The 18,661-nt window shown below is 39.6% G+C and overlaps 1 protein-coding gene across 5 annotated transcripts in view; it reads right to left on the bottom strand.

Moving 5' to 3' along the window:
• Positions 1–5,800: 5,800 nt before the first annotated feature.
• Positions 5,801–18,661, bottom strand: part of LOC129453373 (poly(rC)-binding protein 4) — a 92,830-nt gene continuing 79,969 nt past the window's right edge. For 3 of the 5 annotated variants that reach the window (XM_055217600.2, XM_055217602.2, XM_055217601.2), the window contains 3 exons: positions 15,233–15,285; positions 11,149–11,318; positions 5,801–7,792 (listed from right to left, as the gene is read on the bottom strand). In XM_055217600.2, the coding sequence (XP_055073575.2) occupies positions 7,453–7,792; positions 11,149–11,318; positions 15,233–15,285 (563 nt within the window). In that variant the 3' untranslated portion in view covers positions 5,801–7,452. The other 2 variants (XM_055217604.2, XM_055217603.2) reach the window with 2 other exon arrangements.

Raw genomic sequence — 18,661 nt, 5'->3', positions numbered from 1 at the left:
GTGTACCATGATGTGTTCTGGACAAATTAAAGGTATTGCTTATAGGTTGTACTAACGCAGTGGTTCCCAAACTAGAGGAGGTGCGAGATGGTGCCAGAGTAGCCTGATCTCACAAAATACGTGAAATAGTCATTATTTTGCTCAGTTTTGGATGGCATTGTCATGTATTTCCACCATTTTATGTGCCCGTGCCACGACTTTCTTTTCCTTGTCAGTTTCACGTATTGGTTACTCAACTGTTTTTCCTATTTTTCTTACAATTGTCGCTTCGGTTTGGGGTTAGAACGACTTTCTGTTACATAAAATGACATCCTTACCCAAACCCAAATCGTAACCCTAACATCAGGCGACAATGGTTTTAAAACCATATACATTTTTTTTATAAACCAATACTTAAAGTGACAAACAGCAAATCTAATCCAATTGTGTAAAATAGGAAAAACAGTTGAGTAAACAATAGGGCTGTGCAAAAATATCGATACAGCTAACTATCGTGATTATTTTTTCCACGATAGTGTATCGATATTTCAAACTCTACTATCAATATTTTAATATAATATAATTTAATATAATATAATTTTTAATAAAAAAAGAAAAAGTATTCAATGTATCGCAACATGCAACGTACTGTATTGTACCGTGAAATATTGCATCATGGACCATGTATCGCGATACTTATCGTATCGTGAGGCCCTTGCCAATACCCAGCCCTAGTAAACAATACGTGAAACTGACACGGAAAAGAAAGTCGTGGTAAGGCCATGTAAAATGGTGGAAATACGTGACAATGCCACGCAAAACTGAGCAAAATAATGCGGGACTATTTCATGGAAATTTTTAGAGATCAGGTTGTGCCAGAGGGACACCAGTTTTATAATTATTATAAAATATGTGAAAGTATCATACATTTTTGTAATCAAACATCAGACAAATATAGATACCAACCAACAGCACTACATTGTATAATTTATTAGGTTTTGTTTAATTCAACTTTTAAGTTTGAGATGTTTATGTCATGAATTTTCTTTGGAGGGGCACAAATGGATGCACCCTACACAAAACGGGGCGCACTCCGAAAAGTTTGAGAACCACTGTAAATAATGTCAAATATATTACAGACATAAGAAGACCTTTGACCTCTACGAATGGCACATTATACATCTTTTCAGTCTTTTAACTCTCTACCCGCCATTGACGAGTTAACCTCGTCAATTAAGAGAAAACGCTTCCCTGGCAATGACGAATATTTCCGGCTTTCAGCAATACAGCTATTATTAGGGCTGGGTATCGATTCAGATGTTCCAGATCGATTCGATTTCGATTCACAAGCTATCAATTTTGATTCTCTGTCCGATTTTCGATACGGATTCGAGACTCGGTTGTTATACTCGATTCTCGGCAAAAAAAGGGTAATGTCTAATGGAGAAGTTTTTATTTTATTTTACGTTCAGTGTTTGAACAAAAAAATGGGATTTGTGGCCTGTGAGAATCGATTTTGAATCAACCACGGAATAAAAACAGATTAATCGAAAAATAGATTTTTTTGCCCAGCCCTAGCTATTATCCACCATATTTATCCGCAAAACTCGGAAGTATCACCCTAGGGCAAACAGCTATATGTCCGTGTAAGTTTTGTGGATCGCTCTGCATCTGATCTCTATCAAAAATCTGTCATAAAATTTCAATTATTTCAGCTTTTTGCTTAAAATTTTGTGTTTTTGAAGAAGCCTACCCATATTTGAGAGATGATAAAAAGAAAACAAATGAAGGTAGGATGAAACTTTTTTTTAAAGTTCTTTATATTGTATGCTTATATATTTTAAGAATATTATTTTCTGGTAGACATTAAACTTTGGTAAAAATCATGAAAAATGCTGGCACTGGCTAGCAACTAAAAAAAAAACACTGGCAGGGAGAGAGTTAATATAAGAATAACATGATTTCAAATGCCTAAAAAGTATTTTTTTTTAACAACAGATGTTAACATTTTGTCATTAGTGTTCAATACACAGACCTGAAGCATTGTTGAATATGAATGCTGGGATGGTGTTTGTTTGACCAATGGCAGGTGGTGGGAGTGTTCAAGAAACCTGTTTTAATATTTGGGAAGCATAAATGCTTTACCTTTAGATTATAATTGTTCTTCCAAAACGTGAGAGGATTTCTGCTTCTGGATGTCATACATTGCCTTATTTGTTATCACTTGGTGCTCAAGGCAAATCCAGGCCCAGAACTAAAATCATTCAAACCTATACCTCAGATTTGTATTTTTTAATAATAGTTTTATGTTTTGATCGGTCCATTGGCGAAGTTGCAGCTGTTTCGTTTCTATTTAAAAATTCCTTTCATTTTCCTGTTACACTCCAAAATACCGACCTCTGCGAAGGTCACAGTGACCCTAAATAATGCTCGGTCCTTTGCAGATAGCTTTGGGCTACAAATACGCTCTACTTTACGTTTAATGGGCTGAAATGGGCTGATCTGAATTTCCTGGATTTAATCCCACTTTAATGGTTTTTGGAGTACGTGGCACGAGGCGCACGCTTCTGTTTGTGTGCCAAACTCACAAGCGAGAGGCCCTATAATTACTAGCTTCCATTTTAAGCCACAAAGTCCTCAGATTGTCATCAATTGTTGGTAAATTGTAGTTATTATTCCACTCACTCATGGCTGAAAGAAGTTATAACTCGCGTGATTGTAAACCCATCCTGTAAGAACCCAAAATTTAATTTTAATATAACCTTGATATCTTACATTGACTACGTAAGGTCATGTCAAAGATTGAAATGAAATTTAATGTCATAATTTGATTGAGACTTTAGCTTGGATTTTACAGACAGGGTCGTAATTACTCAATGTAGGGTCGTATACGATGGACATTGATGGGTGACAATGAGCCCGGTGCGTTGTTGTGTGAGATGGAGAATGTGGTTAGGCCTCCCAACCGTTCACAACGGCAAACCCCGCCTGTAAGAATTTGTTTGTGTTTGAGCAGCTGCTATGAGGTGTAAGCTTTATTCACAGTCGGCTTTCATCTCTGGCGTCGTCGCATGGCCTTATGGCGAGCCGCCAGTTGGGCGGCGCTCTCGGCCTAAGTCGAGCTGGGATTGTAAGACACGAGGATCGCTGGTGTGTCAGCATGTTATTATAGCTGAGTTTGTTTATTATACGCATGAATTTTGGCTATGGCCGTAGAGATGCGTCAGTATTGCTCTCGAGGGGTCTTTCCACTGGAATGAAAATACACCTTGTGCAATGAGTGACACAACAGAGACTTGTTCAAACAAAGCATGGACGTCTTATTTTAGAGCGTCTATTTTAACAGCTTGTCGTGCGATAGCTTTTTAATTAGCTTTGAGAGGATGCTAAACCTTGTAAAAACATAATGTCATGCTTGGACAGAAGAGAAAAGTCTCCTAATTACAAGTGTTAGGAATATGATATTGCGTGCTAAATTAATACTAAGCTGATTTCTATAATGTGAATATGTGACTAATTATACAACAAAAATCTATATTATAATATTAAGGGATGATAAATGTTAATTAATACTGTTAGTTTGAGTCGTTTATAACATGCATTTGAAAAAGCAACACTCATCAAAAATAATCATAAATATTCTTCATTAATATAAAAACAGCTGAAAAGGTTTGAAGAACTGCAATATAAATATGCTTATAGTCATTACCTGGAGATGCATGTGTAAATGGTTCTTCTTCTGTGGCTCAAAATTACCCGATTCGCATGGTGCATCGGCATAAAAAGTAAAAAATGCGATGCATTGGTTTAAAAATTGTGCATCGGATACAAATTTGCATTTGCATCGCAATGCATCGTTTCTAACATATTGCATCCATAAAAACAGATTTATGTATGCATGTACCATATTAAATTGCATGGCATCATATTTTTTTATGGTATTGGACCGCACTGCATCGCAAAGGGGTGAATCGCATTGGTAGCTGCTCATATGTATCTTTAATGTATCGTAATGGAAGGCTATGCATCAAGATGTGTATATATATAGTTATGGAAATGAACATTCCTAATTACAAACATTCCTCAAAATGTTTATACAGGTTTCAAACAACCTGAGGGTGAGTAAATGATGGCCTAATAGGCTTTATGCCCAGCTGCACTACTTCCTGAACTTCGGCCAGCTCCTTGTTTCCTGTCTGCCATTATTGGACAAACTGATGAATCCAGGTGTGTCTGATTATTGTTGTTGTGACTACTGAGGTCAGGCACACCTGGATTAATCAGTTTGTCCAATAATGGCAGACAGGAAACAAGGAGCTGGCTGAAGATCAGGAAGTAGTGCAGCTGGGCATAAAGCCTATTTTCATTAAGTAATAATTGAAAACGGGCCTTTGAATTATTAGGAAATAATGCACACCCAAAGCGGTAATGCGGCACGACGCAAAGCGGAGTTACACCAGGGGTACCACGCTTATACCAAAAAACTAAAATTGCTCTGGTGGTTATTTTAAGACATTTGACAGGTCAGGTGTGTGTTTATTGAAAAATAATGCATACATATGGAACATTTCTTAACCAATCAGAATAAAGCATTCAACAGACCCATGTATAATATATTTATTGAACATTTGTGTCTTTTACACTGCAAAAAATGATTTTCAAGAAAAAAACAATCTTCGTATTTTGTCATGTTTTCAGTAAAAATATCTAAAAAATTCTTAAATTAAGATGCATTTTCTTGATGAGTAAAATGTCCCAAGAAAATAAGTCTAGTTTTTAGACTAAAAATATCAAATTTAAGTGATTTTGTGCATAAAACAAGCCAATGGGGTAAGCAAAAAAAAAAAAAAAAACATTGAACATTTTTCTTAAACACTAAATTCAAGAAAAATTTGATTACCCCATTGGCAATTTTTTTTGCTGGTTTTATGCACATAATCACTTAAATTTTATATTTTTGGTCTAAAAACTAGACTTATTTTTCTAGGTAATTTTGCTCATCAAGAGAAAGCATCTTAATTTAAGTATTTTTAGTTGTTTTTACTGAAAACAAGACAAAAATACTAAGATTTTTTTCTTGAAAATCATTTTTTGCAGTGTATCATAGTACTGTTGCATACTAAAATAGACAATGAGCCATTGATTTTACAACTGTTAAGATGACTTTCTTTTTTAGTATTTTTGTCTTGTTTTCAGTAAAAATATCTAAAAATTCTTAAATTAAGATGTATTTTCTCGATGAGCAAAATGACATAGGAAAATAAATCTAGTTTTTAGACAAAAAATATAAAATTTAAGTGAATTTGTGCTTCAAACAAGCAAAAAATCTGCCAATGGAATAAGAAAAAAATTCTTGAATTAAGTGTTTATGAAAAAAAGGAAACTTATTTCAAGAAAAAAAATTATTCCATTGTCAGATTTTTTGCTTGTTTTAAGCACTAATTCACTTAAAGTTGATATTTTTTGTCCAAAAACTAGACTTACCTTCTTTGGTAATCTTGCTCATCAAGAAAATAAATATTTTAATTGAAAACAAGACAAAAATACTTAGTATGAAAGTCATTTTTTTGCATTGAGGAGCTTTGCTCATTGCCGGCAATATCTGTAAAATCTTGTAAAATCATTGTAACTTTTTGCTTTAGTGGCTTCCTGCTTTAATAAAACACTTACTGAGGGCTTAGTTGTTAAACTGGCTTGTTTATGCAGTGTTTAAGTTTGAACAATATCATATCATGTACCAAAAACAAAATAAGTCATTGTGACTTCTGGCCCACACATTCCCAGCTATCAATGCTGCTAAAAGAGGACAAAAGAGGCTGAATTACGTTAATACAGTGTTTATTATTCATTTGTATGGCAATGATGAATGGAACTAAAACAGAAGTTACATTTATGTCGAGGCTGACAAACCTTCCCAAACCTCTGAAAATTCAAGCATCCGAACGGTTTTCCGAACTCTCGTTGTGAAGTGCAACAGTGCATGTCATGGCCACACTGTGTCATTTCATATACAGTAGTTTGTGAAAGGGTGGTTACGTGTTAGGCTTCGGAATGGGAAGTATGGATATAATACAACGTATATATTCATGTGTATATATATATTATACAAAGAATGGTTCGTAAAAGCATCGTTGTTCTTGGGTTCGGGTTTTGTCAATCAGCTCTTTCTCAACAATGGTTTGTTCTGGGCTGTTGACATAGGATACTTCGCTGAACCACCCCCGAGATGTTTTGCATAGACGCCAAGTTAAATTCATGCAAATGAGTATGGGACAGACGTTTGAGAGAAGTATATCTAAACAAATAACCTAATGAAAGAAATCAAATGACAAGGTTACACAACATCTAAGTGTGATGAGTGGTCACATTCAATTTTAGGACTCTAGTTTTAGAAAAATAAGTGTGATATTTTCTATATTAATTTTAATAAAAAGAAAAACAAATAGGAAGTCTGTGTAATATACTCTTGTGATCGAGCATAATCATAATGACTGTAGCTACAGTATGTTTACATCTAAATCGGTGTGTTTTAGCACTCTGGAACCAATATTGCTCTTCTGCAACACTGCCTATTTTAAAAGTCGTTGTCGTTGCTAGTGTGTGCGCGTAAGGGGCCGAGTCAACATGCAGCATTAGTTTACGACAAGGGAAGTCACCATGCATAGTAGTCTTTTACGCCGTCAGAAACAGTGACGAAAACCCCTGACACGAGTTCAGAAAGAATAGCTACCTGTGTAACGTTCAGTATTTGGACTTTTATTATGCTAGACTTCACTGTGGCGCTGGACGCTTTCCAGAAAGATCGGTCTTGTTCTTGGTTACTCAGATGCGTGTCAGAATGTGTGTAACCATGATCGAATGGAAGATATTTAAAGATTTTTTTAGTTTTTGTTTTTTTTACCTGCAGCTGTTACAGAAAACAAACATTGATCGTAAAAGAAACACTCAATACGTACAATAAATAAAATAAATAACATTTTAAAACGAATGTGAACGAAACGTAAAAATTTAACACAAAAGCGAGGTTTAGATCTGTTGTCATTTTAAAAACATTTTTCTCCATATTTTTAATTTAATACAGATTTCTAAAAAAAAAAGAAAAATCTGAAAGTTGTATACAGAAGCATTCACAGACATCATATTGTATAAAAGCTGATACATAATAAGAGATTAGCATCAGTCAACAGTGTCGTACGTTATAAACTCTTTGCGGGAATATTTCATTGTTATCAATAAATAAGAGCAGACAAACGTGTGTAAAGATTTCGGGAAAATAGGAGATTAGGAATAGTCTATGGCTTTAGCGGCTACCTCAGCCAGAAAACAACGTAAAACAAATGATGCCATTATTTTCCTACCTTTCTCAGGACGAGCTACAAAACAAAAACAAATTGGTACTTTCGGTTTTCGACTACACGGCTACATCAGGCTAGAGGAAAAGGATCCTCGTCACTGGAAATTGGTGGAAGTTCCTCAGTAGGGTGCGAACTTCTGTCGCTCCGGTTTCTTGATGCCGTTAGCGGAAGAGATCTTGGCGGTGTAGGAAGCCAGGGTGCCGTGAGCGGGGGCAGCGGCCGCTGCGCTGGCGGCAGGTGCCGAGAGTGCCAGGAAGGGGACGGATTTGATTCCCAGGAGGCTGGAGAGGGGAAGGGTATAGGGGGCGCCCAAGATTGGAGCGTGGGGCAGGCCACCCATCGCTGCCAGGGCTGCGGCAGAGGACGATGCATGGGGAGCAGTCTGGGTGAAGCTCATGTTGAGGTCTACAGGGGTCGACATGGAGGAGGACTGGGCAGTGGATTTGGCGGTCTCTAAACTGTACGAGGAAGGGAGGGGAGGAGGTGGAGGGGAGGAGGGTGGAGGAACAGGAGAGGGAGGCGAATGGAGAAGGGTTAGAAGGTCAAATAAAAGACATGTTAAACAAAAATTGAGAAAAAACAAACGAAAATCGAAAAGAAAAACAGAAACGAAAATCATAAGAGAGGTGTGTTTTGCTGGTGGTTGCAACAGATTATTTGAGGGGGGACCTTTGCACTCATGGGAAAGGAGCTGTTTAATTCGGGGTGATGGCGTGGGTAGGGGCTTAGGAAAAAGAAACAAAATGATTTCAATTTCAGTAGCATTTCTTTTAAATTTACACTGCAAACAAATCATCTTAAATCAGTATTTTTGGCTCGTTTTCCAGTAAAAAAGACATTTACCTCAGAAGCAAAACATCCATAAGACTTGGATTTTATCCTGAATTCAGTTTATTCACATTTGCAAATAGTTTTCTTGTTTTGAAAGTCTATGGCCCTGTCCCAAATGGCACACTCCGGACTCGTGGTCCTCCTCAGAGTCCACACTTTGATGACATCATAGAGTGCAGACTTTAGGGACCCTTGATGCGGGTCCACGTGGGTGCACCGGAGTCGTGTTTTGGGACAGACTCGAGCATCACGCCGGAAATAGGAAGAGAAGTTGCCCGTCGGTGTGAACTCCTCCCTTCCATCGTCGGATTGGTCTGATTGCTCTTACGCAAGGACTTGGGTTGGTAAAGTGCGCGAATCCTGCTGCAGTGCGGGCTTCGCCGGAGACCGCATCAAGGGGGCAAAGGGGGCACTGATGAGCACAATTTAAAGCATAAAAATGACAGATGGGACACCCTATGGGCTCGTAGACTAAGCGAGCACGCGCAATTTAAGGCCACGAGACCGAAAGGTGCGCCATTTGGGACAGGGCCTTTGATAACATCATGTAGTGCAGACCTTAAGGACCCTTGACGCAAGTCCAAGAGGTTGCAACGGAGTCATATTTTGGAACAGACACGAGTGTCACACCGGAAAAAGGAATAGAAGTTGCTCATCAGTGTGAACTCCTCCCTTCCGTCGTCTGATTGGTCTGATCGCTCTTTCGCAAGGACTTCTGGGTTGGTAAAGTGCACGAAACCTGCTGCAGTGCGGACTTCGCCGAAGACAGCATCAAGTGTGCAAAGAGGGTATTGATGAGCACACTTCGGAGCTTTTAAATGATAGATGGGACACCCTACAGCAGGGTTCCCCAAATCCCACCATGAAGGACCGGAGCACTACATAGTTTAGCTCCAACCCTAATCAAACTTACCCACCTGTGATTTTCTAGTGATCATGAAGAACTTGATTAGCTTGCTCAGGTGTGTTTGATCAGGGTTGGAGCTAAACCCTGCAGTGCTCCGGCCCTCCAGGGCAACACCTGGGGAACCCTGCCCTATAGACTCATAGACTTAAGCCTGGAATACACTGCGGGATTTTTGCCCTCCTATAAGACCATTACCTTATCACACTGTGCGACATGGATCATTTAAACTTGGGTGCGACAGGCATGTAGACTGTACGATGATGACACGGAGGCTTTGGCGGCTGCGTCACACGTTAGCGCAACGTCACCAGCATGTGCTCGTGGTAAACAAATACCAGCACGTAGGTCATAGCAGCAAACACACTGTGCGGTGATCATGCCAAATTTCTGACACTGTCAGAAAACTATCGTAGGCTATCTTTGGACGCAAGACCGGTAAAAAGGACGTCTTTGAACCTCTTTCATTGTACGACATAGGACCACCGATGAAGAGCCACGATCACAGAAATCGCGACAATTGTTTTACGATGGCAATCTTTCGTCTGGGACAGCCAATAATCATGCAGTGTATCCCAGGCTTAAGCAAGCGCGTGCAATTTAAGGCCACTAGACCGAAAGTCCACATGAAGTGCGCCATTTGGGACAGGGCCTAAAACGTGAAAACAGTTTGCCAATGGAGTCAAAAAATTCAAGATAGCCTATATTATATTGAGTCTTACGCAGGTTTGATTCTCAGATTTTTCTTCATTTTTGAAAACCACACAAAAATACTGATTAAGAAAATAGTTTGCAGTGTATAAAGTCGTCAAAAAAAAAGAAGAAGATGCATTTGTCAACACGTTACAAATTGCAAATGCATGTAATCAAAAGTGCGATTTGTTTGTTGACATTAAAGGGCTTACGTTCAATCGATGTCATGTCACAAAATCAAGTGGGGGTGTGTTCAATATGCAGAACAATCTGATGCAATGCACGGAAACAGCTATCAAATAAAGTATTGTTAGTGACACTGACGTCTCTGATAAGACCTTCAGGAAATAAATAATCATGTTTGATTTTGGCTTGAACTCATTAAGGAGTGCCTCCGTGATCTGCAAAAAACTAAAGTAATATGACTTCAACTAATGAGAAACTCAATAATATTAAGACATAATCAAAACAACAAAATCTTTCCAAAAAATCTTCAAACAAACAAAACAACCTCCAATAAAATAATGAGGGGCTTCTCAGAATGGGTTTGACATTATGCACCAGTCTGCTTGTTGAACACACCTGAGACAAGCATGAATATTTCATTCAAGACCTAATTATTGCTCCCCATCAACTTGCTGAGTCATAATTTGGTGGGAGAATTAATATGTAGTCGAGTCCATGCCACTGCATCTATTATTTCTCCATCTGAAACGGCAGTAACTACTTGTTGAATGAGTCTCTCATTTCGAGTGGAGTCTAATTTATTCAATTTCCTCATTATAGTGAATATGCTTAGGTCCACAGTTTAAATTTTGGTTGTCCCTATTTGAACTTTTAACTAACAAAACTTATACATTTCTCTCCTTCCTGTTTGATTTGTGAGTGTTTAACCAATTCTACCTTGTGTTAACTGAATTGGCCTTAAAAATGTCATTTTCATAAAGAAACGAAACTATCAATTTTCTTACATTAGCGAATTACATCATGCTACGGCAATAACAGGGAAGCCTTTTCAGAGTAAAAAAAATCTTTCTTGCCTGCCACAACATTTTATCAAATTAGAAACCGCATAGACCTCGTGGAAGAAAATTACAGTCTGTCTATGAGGCAGCCCTGCCTTCGCTCTAACAAGCTTCTGGCTTGAAACCTGGCCAATTAATCCCTCGCCCTCCACATCATCTTGCTTTGTAGTTGTGCTACGCCTTTGCTCACATACGACCAGCAAACTATAGAGTGGAAAGACCCAAACAGAATACTCCCATAAGTCAAGCATGTCAAAATTGGTCAGCATCATGTAGTCAAATGCAACCCTTGATAGACATACATAGTTGTTAGGTAGGAACACCCTGGGTCGGTTATGATGGGTTGGCGTCCAGTGCTTACCAAGATGTGATTAGATACTGGGCCAGGTTGATGCTGATTGGGGAGCCTGTGATGGTGACGTGTCGGTCACTGGTGCTGTCCAGTTGACTGCCGATTTTAATCTGGGCCCCGGATACCTGACGGATCTCGTTGATTTTTGTACCCTGCCTGCCGATTATTGAACCAATTAGCTGTTGGAAAAATGTGGATTCATTATTAGATCTCTTAAATCTCATTATTAGATCTCTAAATTGCATCCCATCAAAATATACAGTAAGAAAATTGGCTATCAGCCCTGGAGATGGACATAACTCACAAGTTTAAGATTCATTAGTCCTATTGACAGATGTACCTGCTCATAACAGTCTGTTTATGATCGGTATACTGCTGGATATTTGTTGCATGCAACAAGCGTGGGCAATTTAATATAGTTTATTTATAGCTTTTTCCAGCAACCTTGAGTTTCTTTTTATTGCATTAAATTCAGACTCATAAATCATAATTTCTCTTGACGTTGTGTTGTAGATCCAGCACTTCCCCTGAATTGTAATTCAGGAAACACAAACAGCTTAAGGCATTGAAGAACAATGATCAGTACCGAACGCTATCAAAACGATTTGGTATTTCTGAAAAATGAAAGCGGTTATCGATTCCCAAACCTAATCAGACAAACATATCAACTGTACGAACCAAAATATTGCATAGCTACAACTGGGACAGCTAGAACGTCCCCAGCGCTTGGTCAACTGCAATCCTGTCAAAATTCATAAAACATGACATATAATCCTACCCACCCTCTTGCGTTGCTAAGTGACTATTGATTTTCCGGATCACCGTTTGCGGTCCCATGCCTATATCTAATGCGTTTCTAGACCAACAATTCGGTCTATTGTGGTGTGCATGCCGTCACATTTGCCTCTGCATTACTGTGAATACTGCTGTAGGTCGCCGAGTCAAGAAGGTGCCGGTTTATCAATGCATTCATCTGACAAGGCTGTGCCTACGCATGGCGCTGCCTCTGTACCGAGCATCCGCTAATGGTTCTGTTTATTTTGTGGATCTAGACGGTTTAAACCGATGACAGGTGGTGAACTCAATTCATCCTATGTGGCGCATCCGGCTTTCGAAAATGTTGGGTGCTTGCAAAGCAAGAAGACTGATGAAAAGCAAGAACTTAGCTGGCTTTGGTCTATTACAGCAGCCGGTTGGGGACAAATCAGCACACCACACTTGATGGTGGACCAGTTATTTCTGGTTATTCCCTAAATTTGAAATTGCAGGAAATACAGTTGCAAGAAGAGGGCAAGGGGGTTGGGTGACCCCTATGGCTTGGTGTCAAGCCTAGATGATGATAAAGTGAAGTGACCCTAACAAGGATGAGTCGGAGGTTTATCATTCAAATGACTGACAGCTTGTCTTTTGTTAACCTCATGTCCCAGCCCCCAACCTTCACTACAAGTGTGTGGATGGAAATGTGTGAACGAGTCTACGTGTTTCTCCACAAAGCATTCCTTTCCTAACAAGTCATTCAGACGTCAAAGCCTCTGATTCGTCACACAGCTCTCCCCAGTGCCCGGGGTCTATTAATGGCGCTGCTGATTGTAGGCAAGCGTGTGTAGTAGGCCGCTGCCACCTTGATACAGAGCATTCCAGAATATGCCCCGTGTACTGCACCATACATCTTACCGACATCCTTCATTTAGAAAATGCCATGAGTTATTCACGTGTCTCAGAGCCACAGGACATATAAACAAACACCCATAAAAATGGTACTCATTTTCGTTAAACTACAGTCAAGGTACTCTTGAAAATATACTTGGGTGCACTACAAACCACAAAAAAAGGCTCACAGTGGCTCATTGTATCAATCAATCCCACAAGGGTGACAACCATAAGCTATGGGTCAAATCTAAGCAGGAGACATGCATATACTCTAGCCGAGCTGGAGACAGGTCTATTTTAAGTGTACAGCCATTGTCGGCTTTAATTTATGAAAATCTGGGGAGGATATGTCTCCCGCCAGCTAAAAGCAATGTTGCCAAAATTCCCATCCGCCTCTCGCAGAGCAGGTAGATATCTGACTTATGGACCCAGCTGAATCCCCCGCAACTGCCTCGCTCTCAAGCTCCCATCTGATCCCGGTATAATTGCAACGTGTTCGTGGTGATTTAACGGGGATCTTTGCCACGGAAATAGCAGGTCGTCTGTAGAGAGAAACCTGATTGAGAATGATAAACAACTTCTTCTGCCAGCCGTTTGATGTCTGTTTGATGTCGCCTTGCTTTGGAATCGCATTGCTGTGAGGGTATTTCAATAATACATGCTCTCCTTCTCCCTGTTTATGCATTTGTGCGGGAATATGACTGTACGAGTGTGCTACGTTGGCCCCTGATTGGAAAAACTGATGCAGTTTCTTTGAAGTTTATCTTGTAATGTTTGCCGAGGTTTAGAAATGAGGTCTAGCGGCTTAGGAATATATTGAGGAAAGTCAAGTTTCATTTAAGGCTGATGTCGGTCTGATACGAGCCGAATCTTAATGTTCCCGAGTGCCTGAAGGTAATCAATGATTAACGCTCGTACCGGATCGCTCCAGATAATGCATCCAGTCAACTTTGCAAATGCTGATTCACTTCAAATCAGTGTGAGTAATCTGCCTCGATAACAAAATAACTTGCCCAACCACTTTAGCCGGAATTACTAAAATTCCAATTCCCAAATAAAGACACTGATTTGACACTAAATTGAAGGTGATTCACTAGGAATAACTGCACAAATGCACTTGTGCAACCTACGTAGTTGTACAAACCCAGACAGCAAATGACTTCGCGCCGGAACTGCTGACTTCGGGTGGATTCGGCCCGAATCGTTGTTGTCATTCACAAATCACAATGACATAAAAAAAGTATTGAGCGAGTACATTAATATTGTAAGCGTATAGTTGTGAATTATTTTTATTTATGATCTGTATGAGCTGTTGGGTACAATTTTTGTATAAAGGTAAGTCTGATTTAATTCGACTTCAATCCACATAAAGAACGTAAGTTACCTGCAATTTTATGTGTTAAACAGAGATGGCGATAGAGAGGCAAAAGTTGCGGATTCCAGCTTTAAAACAAATACTACTGGAAATTAGAGATGCATCGATAAGGGGTAGTAATCGGTATCGGTTGACAAAAGCAAATTTTCACACTATCTGCCGATAGTTTAAAAGCAGATGATAGTTGTAACCGATATATTCTGTCAATCAAAAGAGTGCAATGCAATCAATTTAAGCTCTCACTAGTTTAATGTTTATGAAACATGTTAATGGTCATTTTGTGAATTAATAACATTAAGAAAATGTATTCTTCAGAATTTAGTTAATGCAAGTTAATAAAACCACAAAACTATCGGTATCAGCAGATATCGGTCTGAATAATCGTCAATCAGTGAAATTTTTTATATCGGTGCATTTGTACTGGAAATGCATTTTAAAGAAAAAAAAATGTGGATCCATAACAGGCACAGTGCTTTATTTCGAAACCGATACTTCCAGACCAACTGTTTTACTAAAACCCACAAATATTACTAGATGACTTCTACACCTGCAAGAGCAGCTGTAATTATAGGTTGAATGTGTGGTCAGAGTCTATACTGGGTTCTCTGCCAGTCCATGAATCATGTGATCTTAGAGAGATGTGGGGTGAGAGGGAGCCACAGTCAACAGGCATGAAGGGAACGTCCCGCATGCCCCCGGAGTGCCGGCTCTGACAAACGGCTGAGGCTTTATTTACCATCTCTGTTTTGACAGCAAAGCAATGCTATGCACATCAGACGCCATGACTGGGTTGAACTGGACCTCATACAACTGACAGAAAGCTAATTAAAGCACGGGTCGTGTATTTAATGAAACAAACAAAAAAAAGGTTTATGTAATTCTGGATGACCAAGCAGCACAAGAAAGCAATGCTGCCCTGATTTCCTTCTGCGAAGAGATTTTATAATGAACATCTTCAGATTTTAATCTCATTATCCCAATTAAAACTCTAAAGATGAAAGCACGGCTTTACAAACATTCGCCCCCTTAAAAAAAGAAACATGTGCAACAAAAGTAAAGATCTCTTACGTCGTTTGGAATGAGGAGTTCTTGTGATGCCGTCTGGGAGCTGGAGTCCATGCCTGGAAGACGAACAGATACTAGGTGAACAAACCACAGGAGAAATCACTTCAGTGTGTTTGTTTGCTTACAGTATGTCTTTCATTTAGTATTTTCTTCTTTCTTTTGCAGTAAATTTGTAAGAATCTCATTTCAGAGTAAAGTCACGTGCCCTTTTCCTCTCTCCCACCATACACAGTACTTATCTTTCTTTCTCCGGGGAAACGTGGGAAAGAGATAAGTGACAGTTTCAAGTGACTTTAGCTTATGTGATAAACTCTTTGTTAAAGGTGAAGTGTAATTTATGTGCCACTAGTCGCTCATTTAAGCTGCCTGACGATATTGGATACACCAATAGCTTGCATTTGAAGGCTCGATTCTTCTTGAAGTCTACTTGCCTCACCCTTATTTACTTCGGTAAGCTAATAGTAATAGTAATAAATTATAATAATAATTTAAATGTCAGTTTGACGTCGTTCGACATTAAGGGGGCGTGCACACCAAGGTGTTTAAGCCGCTGTATGTTTTTTAATTGTTTTCAAAAATGCCAGCAGCTGTCGGGTTTTGCCCGCACTGAGCGTTGGCACACACTTAGGGCTGAGAACCAAGAGTGAAACGCTCAGCTCGTCAATGTCACTTCTCACTCGGCCGTCCAATCACAGTGGAGGAGGGTTGGGACAAATATCACAACCATCAACCGGTGCCTCATTTAACGACAAATCAGGAGTATCATAGCAACCAAACGGTCAGCTAATAAAAAGCTGAAAAGCACCTAGAGTTGGCACCCGGCCGTGTTTAAACGTTTTGGTGTACACGTCCCCAACTTACATTAAGATAAGCTTTTATCTTGGGCCTAGTGTTTGTTTGCAATGTAAGTTGCCTACTGTCACTTTAATTCATTCTATCCACCATAACCGATTTTTACAGTTCTCATGAAGCATACTTCTATCTAATAGATAAACCTGGATGTTATCACCTAACCGCTTATGACAGAGCTAGCCTTCCACTTCCTGTAACAGCGGGCGGTCCAGACCCAACACTGCCTTCCATCCCATCAGGGGCCTATTTAATAGACTGAAACATTGCCTTGACTGATGAGCTTTTACCTCCGACATAATCGAATTCCCCAGCCATATCACGAGTGGATGTGCTCTCGTAGTTTTACCGGCAGGAGGGGCAACTATTACATTTATTTCCACTTCTCCAATTGCTCGCAGGGCATTTTTTGATTCTCACATTTGCTGCAAAACTGCTTATTTACCTTAATGTTCAACAGTCTGCTGGTTATAGGAGCGCCTGCACGACAAACCTTCTGCTAAACAAACGTTGGGAATCTCCAGACAAGTTGAAAGGCATTGCAGAATAACTTGGGGTGGCTGGATAATTGGATGGAAAAATACGAGAGGCTCGGAGCGAGAAGAAAAGAGAGAGAGTCCCTCCTTTTGCTTTAGTTTGAAATTTGTAATGGCTGTGAGAAGCCCCAGGAGCTGCCTGTGAAGTCTTGTAAGGCTTGGCCCATTTTTGCAGGTCTAATCTACATGTGCCCGTATGCTTCATGGAGCTCAGGTGTATTAGCTTGAACCTGGGTGGCTGATGGCTTTTTGGTACATCTGAGATCAAGCGCTTCCAAAGGAGTATATTTTAGGGTCTGTGCACTCTAGGGTCTGTTTAACATTTAACTCAATCTACTTTGTGGAGCAAAAATAAACAAGAGAAAACAAGTTTCTCTGCATTCACATTGGAAGTGGAGTCAGATCACAAGATAACCCTTAACAAGATAACACTATAGTACTTCTAACTGTAATTGCCCAGTGTACAGATCTGGTTCAGGTTTTTGTCAAACATTCAGGTTGGATGCTAAATTAAATTAGTGCTGCTGTAGGATAATGGGTTAATGGGTTGGGTGTTCTGTTAATTAGTGCGGGTTCATCAAACAGGACACTGACTAATGCTGCGTGGCTTTTATGACTTCTGTCAAGCAAGTATTTCTTTTTAGAGTGGTTCTTATAGTGGTATCAGAAATCGGCCACCCTATTTTAGAAAATCTGGTAGAGGTTGAAAAACACCCATTTAATTGGAGAGTGCCCCTTTAATATATGTATCTGCCGTGGAGGTCTTCACCCGACTGATCTACTGACCTTCCTCCATCGTGATGCCCAGCCGATGTCAGACCAACGACCACCAGCTGCCCCCGTCTGATCTACTTATCCGTGTATACATATATACTATGTTTGAATCCCCATAAAATTGTAAAAAAAAGTGTACCTATTATATAATATATCCTCTATAGAATCAACTATGTCTGGTTCTCTCCCAAGGGGTTTTCCCCTCCTAGGACTTTTCCCACAGGGTTTTTCTCCTAGGTGTTTTTTTGAACCCTTGGGGTGTCTGCTGACATTGGCTTAACTTAGCACCCTCTTATATACGTTACATTATTACTACACTCACTAGTATTTTTTATCTTAACCGCTGTATTCTGCTGCTCATGTTTTATGATTTTGTGTTTTTTTATTGCATCTATTAATTTAAAGCTGCTTTGAAATAATTAAACAATTGTGAAAAGAGCTATATAAATAAAATAAAATAAAATTTATATTTAATAAGAGCCATGTTACCGCTTTTGGATAAAACATAAATATCCTTCTTCTTCGTGAGATAACTCCTCTCCCGGAAGCTCACGGGATAGTAAAGGGTCCACTTGCTCTGCCATTTTTGGAATACTATGAATTTGGACATACTACTTGCCTCGCATACTGCTTTTTGCCTACTATATAGTATGGAAGTAGGCGGTATCGGACGCAGCAATTGTGTGTCATCATTAACTTTGCACAAAAAATCTTCAGCATTACAAATATAATTTATTGCACCCATGAGGATTTGCAGTTACAAAGTGTATTATGTGTGAACTATGTAACGTATACAGTAAAGTAGTAAGTTAAGCCAAAGGTGTTGGACTCTCCAGGGGATGAAAACAAACCCCAGGAGAAAAACCCTCCTGGCTAGTACACGGGGAAATCTCCTAGGAGGAGAAAACCCCTGAGAGAGATACATATATTTTTATATATATAAATACTATCGGGGTATGTGAACGGGTAAGCGAATTAAACTGTTTCCGCCGGTTGGTCATTGGTAAGGCATCGGCCGGGCATCCCGCCGAAGGACGGTCAGTAGATCAGTGGTGTGATGACCTCCACAGCAGTAGGAACTGGGTCTGTTTGTCTCATTGTCCTCGGGGTCGATAAATCGCTTGCAAAACTCACGCATCTCGTCAGTAATGTCGGTTCTTCGATGAGTAGTAAATCGCCATCGCCTGCTTTCAAATGGAGAGGCATTCACCACAAAGAGCCAAAGCACAATTGCAAGTTGGGCCATATCGCATCCATTATCACAGGTGATACG

Source organism: Misgurnus anguillicaudatus, chromosome 23, assembly GCF_027580225.2.
Source record: "Misgurnus anguillicaudatus chromosome 23, ASM2758022v2, whole genome shotgun sequence".
Lineage (NCBI taxonomy): Eukaryota > Metazoa > Chordata > Actinopteri > Cypriniformes > Cobitidae > Misgurnus > Misgurnus anguillicaudatus.
The sequence above is the reverse complement of the archived record's forward strand: the minus strand, read 5'-3'. Positions and strand labels throughout refer to the sequence as shown.